The 17,566-nt window shown below is 40.2% G+C and overlaps 1 protein-coding gene across 1 annotated transcript in view; it reads left to right on the forward strand.

Annotated features, from left to right (window-relative positions):
• Positions 1 to 1,106: 1,106 nt before the first annotated feature.
• The window catches only part of si:ch73-63e15.2 (protein strawberry notch homolog 2), a 61,888-nt gene continuing 45,428 nt past the window's right edge, over positions 1,107 to 17,566 (forward strand). Inside the window, exons 1-3 of the mRNA XM_041934605.1 lie at positions 1,107 to 1,245; positions 15,464 to 15,690; positions 16,821 to 16,909. Coding sequence (XP_041790539.1) covers positions 15,583 to 15,690; positions 16,821 to 16,909 — 197 coding nt within the window. The 5' untranslated portion in view covers positions 1,107 to 1,245; positions 15,464 to 15,582. The remainder of the gene's footprint in view (positions 1,246 to 15,463; positions 15,691 to 16,820; positions 16,910 to 17,566) is intronic.

Raw genomic sequence — 17,566 nt, forward strand, 5'->3', positions numbered from 1 at the left:
TCATGCAAATGTGCAATGCTTTCTCTTCTGAGTCATCTCTGATTTTACTTAGTGAGCACTTCTCTGCATGAATTGGTCATTTACTTTGATTGTCACTATGATCAGGGCCAATAGGAGTGGTAGTGATAGTCATAGCAACTGCTGTGGTATTTAAAGTATTGTGAGCCAAATTTGGGCCTGTGGCCTCCTAAAGTAAGAGGGAAAATTAACTGCAATATCTTGCAGGTCCAAATAAGATTAGTGAGAAAAATTATATGCTAATTAATTCATGAAAATTTAGGTTTTCATTAGCCATTAGCCACAAACAATTTAGTGTCTTTTTCATCATGATTTGTTGATTTTAACCAAAGGAATGTCAGGAAATGCTGTGTGTGAATGTGAGGGTAGGTTATTGTGGAGATTTTAAAATCTTAATTTCCACCACATTCCCTGACTGAAACATTTCTTGTGAGTAATGCACGGCTTTAAAAAATGGCCTTTCAACATGAATTGCTAATTTTACCTGTGTGTTACAGCCTGAGGTGCTCTTTAAAGCAGTACAAGCATATCAATAATAGTTAACATTTCATGGAGGAACATTCATTTATAGACCTCTTTCCTAAAACAATTTGGTTGAAAAGGCCTGACTCGCTTCTCAGATATGATCAAGTTTAATGCATCAATTATCTCCAAAAGTCTTTATGTGTTACAAGCTGTAAAATATTGTTTTAATCAACCTAAGGTCTTCTTTGTTCATTTGTCTTAAATATCAAAATAGTAAACAAATAAATATAGTAGGCTATATAACGTTAATACAGTTAGTAACATCAATATTTATATTTTTCTAGAGCTCATTTGCTAAGCGCATTGTTATTATTTGGTTATTTTTATGTAATGTGTTGACGTTAAGAACAGCAACTCAGCTGTAAATTGCAAATTTCGAATCTCATCTTCCATCAATTATTAATTTAATATTTATCCTGAATTGGAGCGTTGGTTCAGGTGTGCCAAACATCACCGCTATGAACTATTTATGGCCTGGGCTGTTTTCTGCTCGCGATCATCAAGCGGCACTGCGCGTGACGACAGCGGCGGAAATATTTTTTCGCTATTCAAAATGGCACCGACTCAATCAGGAAGTGGAGAAAACAACTAAGAAGAATAAGTTGGATAAAATTCCTTATTTCTGTTACTTTGACGCGAGTCTTCGTTCAAAAGCAGGCCGTTGGCTCGAGGTTTGGATTGAGAATAAGTAACACATTCACGGTAAGTGTAATTCGAGGATACTATGAAAAGGCAAGCGACACATCGGCAGTTGCCTTATAACAAGATGCGTTCTGGGCAGCCTCTCCTAGGCGCGCACGTTTTTGACGACGGGCTGCGCCGGTTCTTAGGCGGCTGTCTTGAGTTAAACCCTATTGTACGAGACGTTATCGCTGAAGTTAGGATGAGTTAAAACCGAAGGGAAGTTATGGTGGCTGTACCGAATGGGAAGAGACGTAGTGTTATTGATAACTCCACATTACGACGCCACCGTCAAGCGAGGCCAGCAGCTAACAAAGCTAGCTAGTTACTTAGTAATAAGCTATTCTTTTGATAATCGCTAACCAGTTAGTGATGTGGCTCATCTTAAAATTCCCGTACAAAGCTTGCATTTAATATAGTAACATGCTCCTTTATGTGCTTGCTACACAGACTATGTTTTTATTCATAGAGGCAGAAAATGATCGAAGATTTTGCTCTACAAACAAGATAGCTAGCTACGTTATCCCATTAACATACGCAGGCAATGTGCAAAACGAACGTACCCACGGTGGGAAAACGACTGTGGGGCTAAAGTAGCCTAGCTAACCAAGCACTATTAGCTAACAAAAGTATGTCTTGTTTTAATGTGGTGTGGGGCCATGTTATAACATTATTTTACCGTCCGTGATTACTAACCGAGAAATGTAAGTGGACAAATAAGAAATGCTTTGTGGCTAACGTTAGCTTTCTTGCTAGCGCTTATTAAATGTATCGTTTGTCGTTCGGCAAGCTAACAGTAGTGGCAGCAACACTAACAGAGATGTGGCTGCCTTCCTTTGTGCTGTGCGGTGACCAGTGTGCCTCTGTACCTTTCCTTAGAGAAAGCCACAATTCGGATTACTACAGTATCGATCGTTTGGAAACGCCACACAGAGCCCCCGATTACACACACACACACACACACACATATGAATTTCATTTAAATGCATAGACATGTACACACGAGGAAATGTTACCCAACAGTGAAAACAAATGTAACGTTTAGGGCACCGTGGATTAGTTGGAAGTGAATGCAGTTTCCACAAAGCTTTCGGGGATACAGTAATGTTGGATATGCTGGATGTAATCGTTGTTACATCCATAGGTGAGATAGGAAAAGTTTAAATCAACGTTGAAGTTGCAAGCATCCTTAGTAATAATAAACTTTGTTCGTGTACACAGTACGCAATACGTGTATGCTTTCCCAGATGTTTTTCCTTTATTTACACGGTATCAAAGCTGTCTTTGTATCAATTTAAGAATTCAGTGCTTGTCAAGAAAGAAGTGGGCATACTGTGTGTACTGAAGCGTAACTACCCTGTACTATGCCATAGTGCAAGTATATATATATATATATATATATATGTATATATGAAAATAAATATATGATCTAAAATGTTTGCTGACACCGAGCATACTGGGATGTTTTAGGATGACTCAGAAAACTGGAGGAGCAACCAGGAGGAAATGAAAATAGCCCTCACAAAGCTGTCCCCTCTAGTTCTTTTTCTTTCCTGCAATTTTCACTCTGTAGTTTCCAGTGTGTCTGATGCCTGCAGCCAAAACTAGTCAGGCCTCACGCAAGCCTTGACATAGTAGGTTGCTGCGGTGGCTGACTTTTTTTGGTTATATTGTGCCCCCCTTGTTGATGGATACTATTTGGTAACTGTGAATGCTCAGTTCTTGTCCTTCACTCGAGTGCCCTTAATCCCAATGACATGGTCAATGGCCTTGGTGTCATTTGCTGTCAGGTTTCTCTTGCTGCCAGTTCTGTCTCTCTCTCCCAATATAGGCTTTAATAGCAACAGTAAGGCTGTTGAACTTTCTTATTGTCAGTCAGAAATACAGGCTAAAAAACACAACTCACCACTTCTTTACGTGGTTTAGCTTCATATTTGTGCTACACAACTCTCTTTTCTCATTTCCCATTGTGCCAGACAGTTGATGACTGTGATCTGTTGCTGCTGTGTTTAGAGCCTAAAGAAACTGGAGGGATGATACACAGAGAACATGAGAGTTTCACAAAGCAGGATTAACAAATTGGTCAGACAGCTTTGAAAAGTGTTAAGACATTTCCTCTGAAATGTTCATTTTCATAAATGTAATGTCCAAGTTTTGTTTAATATATTCAGATAATCAATATCACCAGGAAATGGCATACTCTCGATATTAGTATTTGGAATGCACCCTGGTGGAGTGAAGTCAAACCGCTGTGCTCCATGGCTCAACTGTGGCTCATGCCCTCTGCTCTCTATGACTTGGCCTCCATTCTCTGTTTCCCTTCATCTTTTCTAGCCCTTTTTTCTCCCCTCCCCAATTGGTGCCAGTGATAAATCTCATTTATGGCCCTTGGGCTGATTAGAGTGAGAGTGAAAAATGTGGAGTGGAGGAGGGGAATTGGGGCTAGGTAATACGTTTGATTCAGTTCCTGCTTTCCCGGAATCTGGCCTTCATTAGATAATAGTTCATGTATTAAACATAACATGGATGTTTGGTCAGAAGAGAGTGAAAGAACAAGTGGCAGTTGTGTAGAATATGTGGCCGTATTGTTCTCTTCTACACTGTGACCAGAAACAAACAGGTCCTTTACGATGGACTGTTTGAGTATGCCATGTCCCAACTAGTATCCAGACCTGGAGGCTATGTGGATCTCTCTCAAGCCACATAAGAGCTCTGTAAGAGATGACTGAAATGCAAGAGAGCATGCCACACTCTGGTATTCCTCATGGTGTTGTCTTATGGTTTTCTGTGGAAAAAGTGTGTCAACATCCTTCTTAGAAAGGTAAACAATGATTTCAATGTGGAACTCATCCAAGGTGGAAATGTGAGAAAAATAGTGTCCACATTGATGGATGACTGAATACCTTGTGTGCCATTGTTTCGTTTATCAGCTTGGATTTATGACCAGCCCTATAAGCAGGAAAGGAAAAAGCAAACAGTTATTCAAAGGCTGACATACAACATCGACTTTAAAATGTTTATTTTAGCATATGTACTAGAGATGTCATAATGCCACATTTTCCACCCAAAGACTTGCGATCAGTAATAAGACCAAAATAGGGATGTCCTGCGTGCATGGGACGCTTATAGCAGACCTGATGAGCAAAGATATTTTTGTGCTATGCCTTTTACACAAGGTAACATCAAATGTGTTGTCTCATGTTAAGCGTATTTCTGGGCAACCTGTAAGACATGCAGGGTCAACCATGATCTCAGTGTGGGTTGTTCATACATGTCACTGGATATTGGACCGTTTTCCCCTGATGTTTGGCCTGTGTTGAATGTTAACATAATAGCTGTATTTTTGTATATAACAGAGGATGGGTTGTGATCTCGACCATTAGATCACTATTCTAAATACAGTAGGGTCTTTTGTGTTCAAGGTAGAAATCATTTATGAAATCCACAACCTAAGTGCAAAACTTTTGTGCCACGTATATATATGACTGAGATACATGCACATTTCTCTGCTCTAAGCAGTCATGATCAGAGTAGAACAAAACACATAACCAAAGTGAGTTCTTTGTTATGTGGGTGTTTCAAAACTAGTTTGTAGCCCACTGCTGACCCCAAATGTCGAGTGAAACATTTTACTGTAGCAACAGTTAAGTCGGGGGTAGAGGCAGTCAAAGTAAAACTCAGATCACTGTCATATTATAACAGGCCATCATAGTCCTCGCCTGGTGTAAGGACACATTGTTGGCAGATATAATTGCTGCACACCACACCGTGGACGAATGATTGAGGAATATTAGTGCGCCAAATTATTTTTCCCACCCTCCTTTTTTAGTTATTTGGAGTTTCTGGTCTATTAGACTTTTTCAGAATTCTCCTTTTACAAACATGTTACAGGATACCCTAAGGCCAGTGGTGTGGCGAATTCGTTGGGTTGTAAAAACAGTATGAGTAAATATTTGCCATTGTTGTTTTGTAAAGGACCAACAATAAATTTACCCCAGGATAGTTATTTTAAATGTGTCTGTTAAGGAGAGAAAACTTATTTTTTGGCACTTGAGGAACAAAAATTAGTCAATCTGTGTAAGTCAGCCACAGCGTCTCCCTCTCAGTGTCATTTAAACCCTGGGCCAAATCTTTACCTGCTGGGTCCTGCTTTATATGTATTTGCACCGTAGGCAGCCAGGTTTATTTGTTTATCTTAACTCAGCTTTGTCCTTAAAGAATAGTTCAATTCATCTCGGTCAACATTGTCCAGTTGGATTTATGTGTGTGTTTTGTTTTGTTTCTTTCTCAAGTGAGGTAACAGTTTTGTCCTTGTCTTTAACCCATCCTTTACAGTTAGTGAGACAGTGTTAGAACTTGGAGGTGGGATTTATGAGATTAAATGGATTTCAGCCAGAAGGGTGCTGGCAAGCATTACCAAACTTTTTTACTGGCGCATAATATAGTACTACACTGGAATTTAGATTTCTTATGAGGCGATATCATAATTTGCATAGACTGACTAATTTAGTCTTTTTAGGTGATACAGTGATACAGAATTGATATTTAAGAATTTGAAACCTAAAAATACATTGGCTGATATTAATTTGTTAACGGAAATTTCTAACATTTTCAATAAAGATTACTTAAATTTTTAAGACCAGAACACATACTGAGAAGGTCACTTTAAATTCGAAAATAAAACTTTTCAGTTCTTTCTTGGTGGACAAACATTGCTATTTCTGGGATGCCACAGTAGTTCACCTGGTAGAGCGTGTGCCCAATGTACTAAGGCTGTGTCCTTATTGCAGTGGACTGGGTTCAATAAGGAGCCCTTTGCTGTGTGTCACCCCCCTCTTCCCTCTTTTCCTGTCTTTCTTCAGCTGCACTATCATATAAAGGAAAAAGGCCTAAAAAGTAATCTTTAATAAGAAAACATTAATATTTCATAGCATATCTTTTAGCTAATGCAATTACAGAATACGCACATACTCTTTCTAGCACTGGGTGCAAAGACTCAACTTCATAGGAACAATCAGGCACACAGCAAACATGTGGGTCTACGCAGTGAACAGTACCATGATTTAGACACACTTAAAAGTGACCATCAGAGGACCAGAGGTCAGAAGATGTCACATTACCCTGACACACATCTGTCTTGACATGGGAACGGTGCACTCACTTAGAGGAATTATTGACCCAATGTAGCCAACTAGAAAACAGCTTGCAAAAATTTTCTGCATTCTTGATAATGTAGAATGTCCTGGATGTTTCCTAGACACATCACAGATGAGATCAGAAGACAGGAGGGTAATTAAATAGGGGCATGTCAGCTATATTATTGCAGGGCTGGGGGACACCAAAGTCCAGTTCTGAAAATCTGTCTGACTCATCTGGGACTTGTCTGATCATCTACTGGGAACTTGTTATTTAACACTTTTTTTTTTTTAAATTACACTTATTGAGTTTTCAACCCCTTTTGTTTTGTCTTCCACCTAATCACGTACATTATTTTTTGAGAATGGAATATGAATTGTGCCCGTCAGACTAATTTTCTGCATGGTTTATTGGCTTCCAGTGGTGTCATTGTTCAAGACTATGATAGCAGCCTCAGTCAATACCAGACAGATGAACTGAACTGAACTGAAGTTAGCATAGCGAAGTGGCACAGACAGACGGACAGACATAGTTAGGCTCCCTGACGCTGTGCATGTGGTGCAATATTCTCACGCCTGCCAGAAAAAGTGAGGTCAGTCTGAGTGGAGTAGAGTACTGTCTGGATTTGAACAGCAGTAGGGCAGAGTTAAGAAAGCTGAAACACTCCTCTCACAGAAATCCACCCTTCTGTGTGTCTTTCAGCTCAGGAAGAATGATATTAGTTTTTCGTGGTTTCATTTTTAATTTGTGTAAGGATTATAAGATATTTAGATTTTTTGAAATATGTGTTGGCTGCGGTTCCCATTTCAGGATAAGCTTCAGTAGACTCTTGAGAATGCCTCCTGTTTGTACGTGGCCGTGGTATTTGGACAATTGGAGTTCCTGTTTGTAAGATCACAACAGCTATGAATGTGCTTGCAGTGCATGTTTAAAACCTGTCTTGTATCATTCACTCCAGGTCAGCTGCCCTGTGCTATGTTGTTTGCTTGTGAAATGTGCATCTGATAGCTTTTGCCTGGTGTTATGACTGACTCTCTGAATAACCACGACTGAGAGGGGTGGGTAGTGGGTGGAGATTCAGAGTCGGAACCAGCTGCCTCAAGTCAGCAGCACAATCCATCTGAGGGTCAGACTGGGTGAGAGGCAGCGACCAGCGCCAACGGCTTCCTCTGACAGGAGGGAGGGAGAAAGAAGAATGAACATAGAAAATGGAGACATATAGCCGGCTAGCACGTGGCAAGAGATGGAAATGAGAAAACAGCAGGCTATCACTAGAAAGAAGAAGTAGGCAATATCACTGAGAGAACATGGGGTCACTGATGCAAACAGTATTGAGTAGTGGGTGACAGAAATAGAGGAGTTGGCCTGTGTGTTGAGAATCGAAAGGGCCCATAAGACTACAGCGCAAAGATATTGGATGCAGAGAGACCAAAAAGAGGGGATAGGAGGAGCAGTGTCATTTCTGGGCTCATGTTTGTACACTTAAAGTAAACAGAAAGATGCGTATTTAGTCATCTTGACTTGGGTTTTCTCTTCATTATTTCACTCCAATTGCAAGTAATCTGATGATACTGTCATATGTTTATATAATAAATAGGGATGTGCACCATTGGGCCACAAGTTGATGAAACATTGCTACTCTTGCTCCTTGCACTCAAAATACTAGTTGGTTAAACTTATGGTTGCATCATTTTCCAGTGTTCATAATTCACAGCTCACAGTGCCACACATTTCAGTGGTGTTTAAAATACATGCCACTAAGATGATGGTTATTGAGGAATGTGATTACCAGTTTCTAAGGCGGAAAAGTATTTCAGACAAAAATATTTCAGCTTAAATGTCGATATATCCAGCCGTCTCCGCTATTACTATACCATGTGTAGTGAGTACAGAGCTGCAAGCAATGATAGCACTATGCAAATTTGTTCAGGTAAAGTCAGCTGTGGTCACCCAACTAGTCAAACCAGAGCACCAGAGAGCCGCACACAGCTAGCATGTGTGATCCTCCTTCTATTCTGAGGAAATTAGAAGACAGAGGAAAACGGGAAAAGAAGCAGCTAAATGGATCGTTCTCTCTCTGATGTAGTCAGTCTTTGATCTATTTCTGGTGGATGGTGGTGGTGGTGGTGGTGGTGTTGGTGGTAGAACTAGAGGGATTTGCTCCTAAATAAATGTCATCAAGCCACAGCAAACCATTGTTTGTGATTGTTTTCAACTTCTCCTAACCACTCTGCTTCAATCTTCACTTCAACCTCTTCGCTGCCCTCACCTCTCTTTCCTCTTTCCTCCCTGGCCCTCTCTCCCAGCCTGTCCCTTTCTGTTTTTACCACAACAAAGGCATCCTCTGAGCCACAAGAGCTTGATTAAGTTCCCCCTTAATGAATAAATCACTTTAATGTCTCATTCAGCAGGTGTTTGTGGACATAAAGATATTAATCAACAAGGCAAAATGGTGCTGAATAGCCACTTGGAATGGGTTGATTAGAATCTAATTAAGATGAATCGGTATATCTTTCGGTAGCTAATATTTGAACCCTGTATTTCAGTCAGACCAAATCAGTCAAGTGACTGTCCATTTGTTCAATGTGTTCCTCTGTCCTGTCCCAGTCCAGAGAGCCTCTTTGATAAATATTTGAACGGGCGAAATGCAATAACAACAGGCTCTTAAAACCCAATTTGTTTCCATTTCCCGGCTTTTGATAAGACAACAGATTCGGTTACACAGTCATTCGATCATTATTCTCTAGCCGGTGTACTACCCGGTCACTGAGCTGTTCGCAGCCCCTTTATGGCAATGTCTGTAATACCGAATGGACAGTGTGTTTGTGGGGAGGGAAACAGGAACAGGTTGGTAGCTAATGTTTGCGTCCTTCCATGTATGTGCTTAAGGGTATGCGTCATGCATGTGTGTGTTTGTGCATGTACACACTGAGGAAAGTAAAGGCCTTTTGTGTCGAAAAAGGTGGCAATTAATAATGTAGGCTGATTTGAATGACGAAGCCCAGTGTTTCCCTGGGAAGTAACTTGTTCCTTTTATGAATATTTTATCACAGTAGCTAATGAATCCAGCCAGTCTAGGCAATCATAACCAACTAACAGCTCCCTTGCTGCTCTGGTGTAGGGCAGCTGGGCCCTGATCATTTCTAACCTGATTACTGGCGATGCTGATGGTCTCAGATCAGTGATTAGTGGGTGTTGTGCATTGGATTGAATGATTGTCATCAACCGTCTTGTTAGCATTGAAGACCGATGCAGGCTACTACAGGAGAGGGATAGATGCCAACAGGGTCACATGAGAAACTTTGTGTGCTATGCATGCATTCCTAATGTACGGTAGGGCTGTCAATATCCCAAACATTAGGTTCCAATGAATTTGAAATGAATGCAATTCATTTGAATGACTTCAAATGCCCTTTCTCCCAACAGGTGATGCTGTTGACAACATTATTTTTTATTTCATTAACTTAACATTTGTCGTGGATCACACATATTCAGTGCGGCACTAGAGAGCTCTTTACAATCACCAGTTTCAACAGTATCTGATCAAATATGAAATATGGTCACAGTCTCCCCTCATGTTCCTGAGTTATGGCATTGAATAAAGGCCAGAAAAGTTTTTTTGAAGAATGGTGTGAAGTTTACCTTTGACGTTTTGGATATAACCTGTCATCAGTTCATCATTTTATCATGTCAAACATTTCTGTGAAATGTTGTCATAATTAGTGTATTGATTCTTGAGTTATGGCCAAAAATGTTTTGTGTTGTCACACTTTTGACATTTGACCACAAAATCTAATAAGTCCATCCCTGAGTACAAGTGGACATTTGTGCCAGATGTAGTTAAATTCCCTCCAGGTGTTTCCTGAGATTTCGTGTTCACAAGAATGGGACAGACAGACAACCCCGCTGCTGCAGAGGCATAACTCATAATTACAGCTGAGATGAAAAAGCTGTACCAATGGGCCACATTGCCTTCCATATAAATGTTGCCATCTTATAGATGATGACATTTTCACAAGCTTGTTGCAAGGGGGTCGCCGTAGCAGAGTCTCCCAAATAGTATTCAGTCAGTCGAGTTGTAGACTTGATGTTGCTCTGCTTGTCTGTGGCGCCTCTGGTGTCACACTTTGGTGGCAAACTAGCTGGTGAGTCCCCAGATTTGTTGGCACTTTAGGGTAAGACAACTGCTTTGTACAAAGTTGACAAACAGACACATCTTTGTGAGTTACTTTGCCATCTGCGTGTCAATACACTGCTTCTCATATGCTTTGGTGTCTCAGGACCTAGTGTATGCCATATTCGTAGCAAACAACATTACTATCTTAGTTAACTGACGCAATAGATCAAGCTGATAATGACTTTTTAGAGGACCCACTGCTGGAACACAAGGCAAGCTACTTCAAACGGTCTGTTGCACTTAAAAATTGTAATTTTTTAAATTTTAACAGGTCTTTACGGTTGGAATATTAACTTTTCCCCACATTTGACCAAATCTTCAAACTTTAAAATACTTCATACTGTATCACTTTTTATCTGTAGTTCCTTTTTTTCTGAAACCCAGTCATAGACTTACCATGGTCTCATTCACAACTCAGTGCAAACTGTCATCTGGCCAGCTTACACTGCTATGTTTGCTAAAATTAATTAGAGAAACATTGTGATTGGGCCACATTTGTCTGCAGGATAGAGGGATTAGGTTAAAGGAATGAAGCCGGTGCTTTTTTTGCAATGCCACAAAGCATAAAAGGCTTGTCCAGGTATATGCAGGTATCTCCATCAAGTAGTCGTAGGCACAAATCGTGGGGATACAAAAGAAAGTGGGATATTGACTATGCTCCCATTTTGACCTGAGCAAAAATTCATTTTCTCTCTGTCATACATTTCCTGCACTTGCTACTGCATTTAAAGGGACACTTGGCTTCTTGCATATGTGTATTTTATAGCCAGTACATGCATGTGTTTTATGTATCACCTAAATGCCTACAAGGTGACTTAACTCTTGTCCAGAAAAAAAGCCATAATTCATTACATGTGCACATATATATAAATAATTTAGTTGTGTGTGGAAATATGATTGTATATCAACACTCCACATGTGAGTGAACATTTGTGAGTGTGATGGCACACGCGCCAAGCAGGGTGGTGGTTCTCCTCGTGAGCGTTAATCGTGACTTAGCAGCTTAAGGAAGTCACACTTCCCTGGATGATCCCCATGTGTTCTGGCAACCACTGATGCTCACTAAAGGCCACCAGCGTGCAACCAGGCAGTCCCTTCTACCACAGACTGAATTTTGCCTCCGCCTGATGTACTTACAAGCAAATTTTGGGTGCTGTAACTACAACACACATAGTAAACACACATCTTGTGTTTTTGAAGTGACAGAGGCATGCCGCCTGTTAACCTCTGGCTGCCTGACAGACAGGCACAGTGAGTAACGCAGCCAGAGGGAACCAGCTGGCCTAGATTGTGGCCATATCACTGGAAATACAGTTTCTAATGTGACTAAATCTCCGTGCTTGTGGTCCTTCTGCACAGATTAATCCATTTGTGTATTTTGGCATGTTCAGCATATAGTGTCTGGGCCCGTTTCAGTTTTGTAAGAGTTTACAATCACTGCCCATGAAATGGTCTAATCTCCCTCGCAGTCAGCTTTTGCTCCAGGCCACCCACAGAGAGAGTGATGGAAGGAGACACACATGAGAGGGGGGGTGTACAAAAACCAGCAGTAACCTTTGAAGTAATTAACAGATTTAACAGATTACACTGCAAAATAGTGTTCCCTCTCTGTCTGTACTGCTTTAAAACAAAGGTTTTGTGTATTATTTTAAAATGGCCTTGTCGTCTTCAGCTTATAGGACATACACATTTTGTGAGACTGTGAATCCAGATATTGACAATGTAAACACATTTTTGAATAACCAAACAGAGTTATAAAAATGTACTTGTGTGTGAGCTGCTTTTTGATGAATGACAGTATGAAAAACTGCTTTTGTCCCTTGTGCTGCTGTGGGCATTTTGTTCTTTATTTTCACCCGTATCTCCAACTCTGTTGTCCCTACTGATAGCTTTTCTGCATCACCTCCCTCTTCCTCTCCACAGTGGTTAGGACTAGTCGGGGGTTTGCTGTTTTCCGGTAATGAGAGGCCTTACAGGAAGCAGATATCTGGGACCACTTTTACAATGATCAGTATTGATTATCCTCAGAGGTTGGCTGGAGGGGTGGGTGTTGGGGAACAAGGGACGGCAAAAGACACATTTTTCTGTTGCTAAGAGACAGCAATCTGGCATGGCACTGGTGGATGACGTGGCTATGGGTGGTAGGGGGAGTGGGGGATAGGGCATTATGGTAAGACGTAGAGAAAATTTCTTTTGACAAGAAATTCCATCTTTTGAAGATCCAATGGTGGTAGGCTTGGGTTTGAGGATGAAGATGGTGATCTGCTGAGGCTAATCAGGAGAACTAGGAGTGTTTTCAGATGTCCCACTGCTACTGCATTGCTGGGCAGTTATGTAATATAGCTTTCACATACATTGATACACTGCTGAATTGAGCCTTCTGAAATACCTCTTTCATACTGGAAACTTGTGCGTGACATACTCTACTGTAAGTGCATTCAGGCTGCTTTCACAGAATAATCCCTGGATGTAATCATTCAGAGACTTGAGTCTTCAACTGCAGTTTCATACACATCACTGTGGAACCACAAAATTCAACAGAATAACACAGAATTACATGAAATAAAGTACAAAATTACGTTTCGGTTTAGTTTCTCTCTCTCGCTCACCCACGCTGTTTCTTTCTCTCACTCTATTTTTCTTCCTCTCTGTGCCCTATTTTTATAGCTGTTGGGTAATCCATTAGATGATCATTGAACAATATTACACCCAGGTAAATCTTTATAGTTGGAGGGTGCGATACTGCACTTTGACCCATTCAGATTGAATACAAATGTGCATTTGACCTGTGTCACCTGGAGCCTACATGTTGGCCTGAAATAGGTAGAGGAATATGTCAAGACCTTTGACCCAGATGAACTGGCAAGATGCCTAATAACCTTTGATGCTTCTTAGCTTTCAGTGTCTTTAGAGTGTTGCATTGAGTGCAATTCTGCAACACCAAAACAGGCCTCTAAAGGCTCTCAATACACACTCCCTGACAGCCCCAAGTTGCCTGACTTTTCTGTTCCTGCCTTCATCTGGACCTTAGAGGCTGGATGCTATCCATATATTTTCAAAAAAAATCTAATATCCTTTTTCCTAAGACCTCTTGCCTAGAAGGTTTGCCAGTATGTTCTTTGCGGCTTCCCCGCATTTGCTTCACCCTTATCCAGACAGTATCACACTGGTAGCCTGAGGGTAAAATGGCCTCCCTTTGTGTGTATTGGCTATGCTAGTGGTGAAAATGTTGGGTCAGGTCTCTGTCTGTCTCTCACACACACTCACATGCACACACTCAGACACACAAAGGCCCTCTTATTTAGACCCTCATAAACTCTATTAGGATTTATTACCTCAGCTTTGTCCCCAGTGAACACGTCTGGCCTGTTCCAGATTGGGGGCAAACTGGAGGAAGGAATGAAGGACAGGAGAGGGGAAGGAAGGTAACATTTTGATTAGTTTGGGGCACGGGAGTGTTACTGACATTACACAGACATGCATTGTGGAGTGCTGAAAGATTGGAGTAATTCAGCAGTCAGACTGGTCAGATTTGTGTGATATTTGTGAAGCTTTCTGTCTGAAAGCAACATATCATTCAGTTCGGGTTTTTTTAATTTTGCTCATAATTAGAGTTAGTATTTTATAGTTTGTGTTCCCGTATACCTCAGAGAAGCAGAAGAATTGTCTAAGCACATATGTTGTAGCACCTGACTTCATGCACATTATTCCAGTGAGTTTGTATGAATATATGACTGATGGGGAGCTTATTAGCATAGCACGAAGCATTCTGCCTGTGTCCAGACAGTCAGGTCTAGCCAGTCTCACCTGTCATTATATCAGACATGTACAGCTTGTGCTGTAAAACACACAAACATACAATATACAGACACACGCATACAGCTGTTTCTGACATCAATGGTTTTGTGCTGCCTGATTATAATATATGATGATTAAACATATTTTGTGCAACTTAAGCATATCAATGTTAAGTCTAGGTTTTCTACATACAACACATAATAAAGCAACCTGCACCAAGAATTAGTATGTTGTGCCAGTGGTAATGTTGACTGGCCATAATCTCAGATACCTCTATAACTTGACCGGCTGCTGTCTGTTCAAATAGACCTGTTAGCTCTGTTGTGGACCTCCTGCCATGACTTTAATTGGTTCGCAGTGAACCTTGAGTGATGCCAGATGACAACAGCTAATGATGGCTGTCAATCTATAAATGTAAGCTCACACTGCGGAGTGAATATGATGTGAATTTCTTTTGTGTGGTGACAACAGCAATCAGAATCAGTGTTTACAGGGAAGACCAATTATTTGTCTAATTTGACTTGTATGATTTATTAACAAACACCATAACACATTTGTTGTCATTCTATTTTATTCTTTATTTTCATACAGTATAAACTCTTCCAGAGTGAATATGTGTGAATCCACGTTGTCATGTGAATTGAACTGTACCCGTTTATATTTCTGTGATGGACTTCTTTTATTTTGTTTTTGTTTGTTCTGGTACTGTTTGTTAAATGTACAGTGTTATGCAACATTTTAAACTCAGCTTATAATAATCAGGTCACATAAAATTTTCTTGTGTATCCATTTAATTGTAGGCCATTGTTACAGCTGTGTTCTTTAATGAGGGCAGTGCAGGCGGAACGGAACATTTTGCTAAGTTTTAATTAGGATGTGCTCTGAAAGAAGTGAGATTAGCCACACTATTATATTTATTCGTACTATCTCCTTTGTAGATTCCCTTGCTGATTTCAGATTAAATAAGTCCATCCTTTGCTTATTTACCTTTCCCTCATAAACATGCAGAATTTTGTTGTGATATTGATCACCATGTTTGCTGGAGAAAAATCCTTGCAACTCTTCTAATGTCTCTTGGATCTTCTCTCCCTTTCCTCTGCATTCCTTCCTTTCTGTCATTTTCCCCAGGTCATGGAGAATTTTTTCCCTTGTTAGAAGTGCTATCTTGATTACAGCCAGCACGTGGGTGGCGGTCGGGGGGTGCACAGCCTAAGTCAGCTAATGGTCATGTGTGAAGCTGTGGTCTGATGCCCATCCTCCCCTCAGCGCTGGCCATGGACGGGGAGAACTACCTGCATCCAGAAGGCCCTCAGCTGGACAGCAGCTTGTTCTCTGTGGCCTCCTCTAACATGGAGGTATGCTATGGGATTTTATTTGATTTTATTTGGAGGCTCATAGGCATATTCTCTTACCTTACATGGATTGTTTTTTTCTTGTAGTAGAAATGCAAGTCAGATTGTTGATCGCTTCCTTTTATGCTAGTACACTTTTACACAGGTCAGATAAATTCTTTAAAGTACTACTAATACTGACAGGTAAACTAGGTTGAGCAAATTTGGCTTTTTCTTTACACATTCTCTGCTGTCTCATAACCTGCATCGTGGGTAAAGACATCCCAGATGTACCAAAACCTAAAGACATATATTTACTATCAGACATCCGTTGTCATGTATGTGACTTTCACATGGTGCAACAGTCATCAAGAAATGTGTGAGAAAGGAAGTGATCCTACATGTGGTAATTCCCATTCCCATGTAGATGAGACCAGACATTAAGGGATGATATCGCCCAAATTTTCTCACTTAAACCATGTGGAATGGAAGCATTAATGTGACAAGTTTTTAAGTTATTTACCTCTGAATTATATTATTAATAAAGAAATTTTATTTTTGTTACTGACAGTGTTAAAAGTTTCATTTGGATAAACCCAGTTTCCGTTTTAATTGGAAGTAATCTCTACCAAAGAAATTGTCACAGTAGTCTTTGAGCACCACTAACAAAATTCCATCCAACTTCATTGTAATGGGGCAGCCACAGAAATTCCAGGAAATTCTTAAAACCTCATCTCATAAAACTGAAACTGTCTAGATTCCACATGGGGAAGTAAAAATATTTGTTGTGATTTGGCTGAACTGACCATTTAAGGGCTTAAACTATTACACTGAAACAAAATTAAGTCAGCATATTCTTTGTCATCCACAGACATTGTGGTTTTGATGTTGATATGAATGTCCCGTGTATGATTTTTCACTATTATGCATGGCAAAATGCCCTGGTGTCGTAGCATTTTAGACACAACAAATGAAGTAACCTTTGCTGTAATTTTGCTCAAACATCACTGAAGGGATACACACATAGAACCTGCATTGTTCATGTTTTAGGATTATGAGAATGCTGCTTTGCACTTAAGATGTTATGTCTTGTATTTCTATGTTTTTTCTTTTGCTTTTGTTGTGTGATGGATTTCTATTTTGTTCTGTTTTAGAGTTCAATATATGCCTCCTCTGGTTCCTGGGGATCCTACTCTCAGCAGGCTGGATACAGCATACACTGCCCTATGCAATCTGGAAACCAGTAAGTTAATACAACACCTCGCATTACCATGAGCTGACAATGACAGTGTATCACCTGAAAACATGACAAGTGAAGTCACAGTAACTTTATGCACTGTGCACTAGTTCATACATGGTGGCTGAGAATGTTCCATAACAAATATTCTGTTCAGTACTCACAGCAGACAATGACCTTTAGATCGAGGACTGTAAACTACTGAAATTGAGTGAGACACTGGAGTTAACATGTCCTGTCACAGAATGTCCCGTCACAAAGTGTCCCATCACAGAATGTCCCATCTGCCTTGAGTCTCTCAATCATTATACAGTTGTGTCATTATTTTGAGTGTGGCGTTTGTGTTGGGGGTTTCTGATGAATTTTGCTAATGATGTGTAAATTTTACTTATCCATTATTGGCTATGACAACCACATGGCAAACACCCATACTTGTCTTTATTAGTGGACCTACTTAATCGGACACGTAGTCTATGCATTACGATTAATTAAACTCATTAAAAGAAATCCATGCTGTTATATACGACATTGACTATGTTAAAATTATACAGAACAGATACCATAAATTCAGCATCACATTTTCTGTGACAGGAAGTACCCTAGGAATAGTATAAGATAGAAAATATTTAAAAATTCATAAAGTTGCTAATTTAGGTATGTATT

Source organism: Chelmon rostratus, chromosome 4 (assembly GCF_017976325.1).
Source record: "Chelmon rostratus isolate fCheRos1 chromosome 4, fCheRos1.pri, whole genome shotgun sequence".
Taxonomy (NCBI): Eukaryota; Metazoa; Chordata; class Actinopteri; order Chaetodontiformes; family Chaetodontidae; genus Chelmon; species Chelmon rostratus.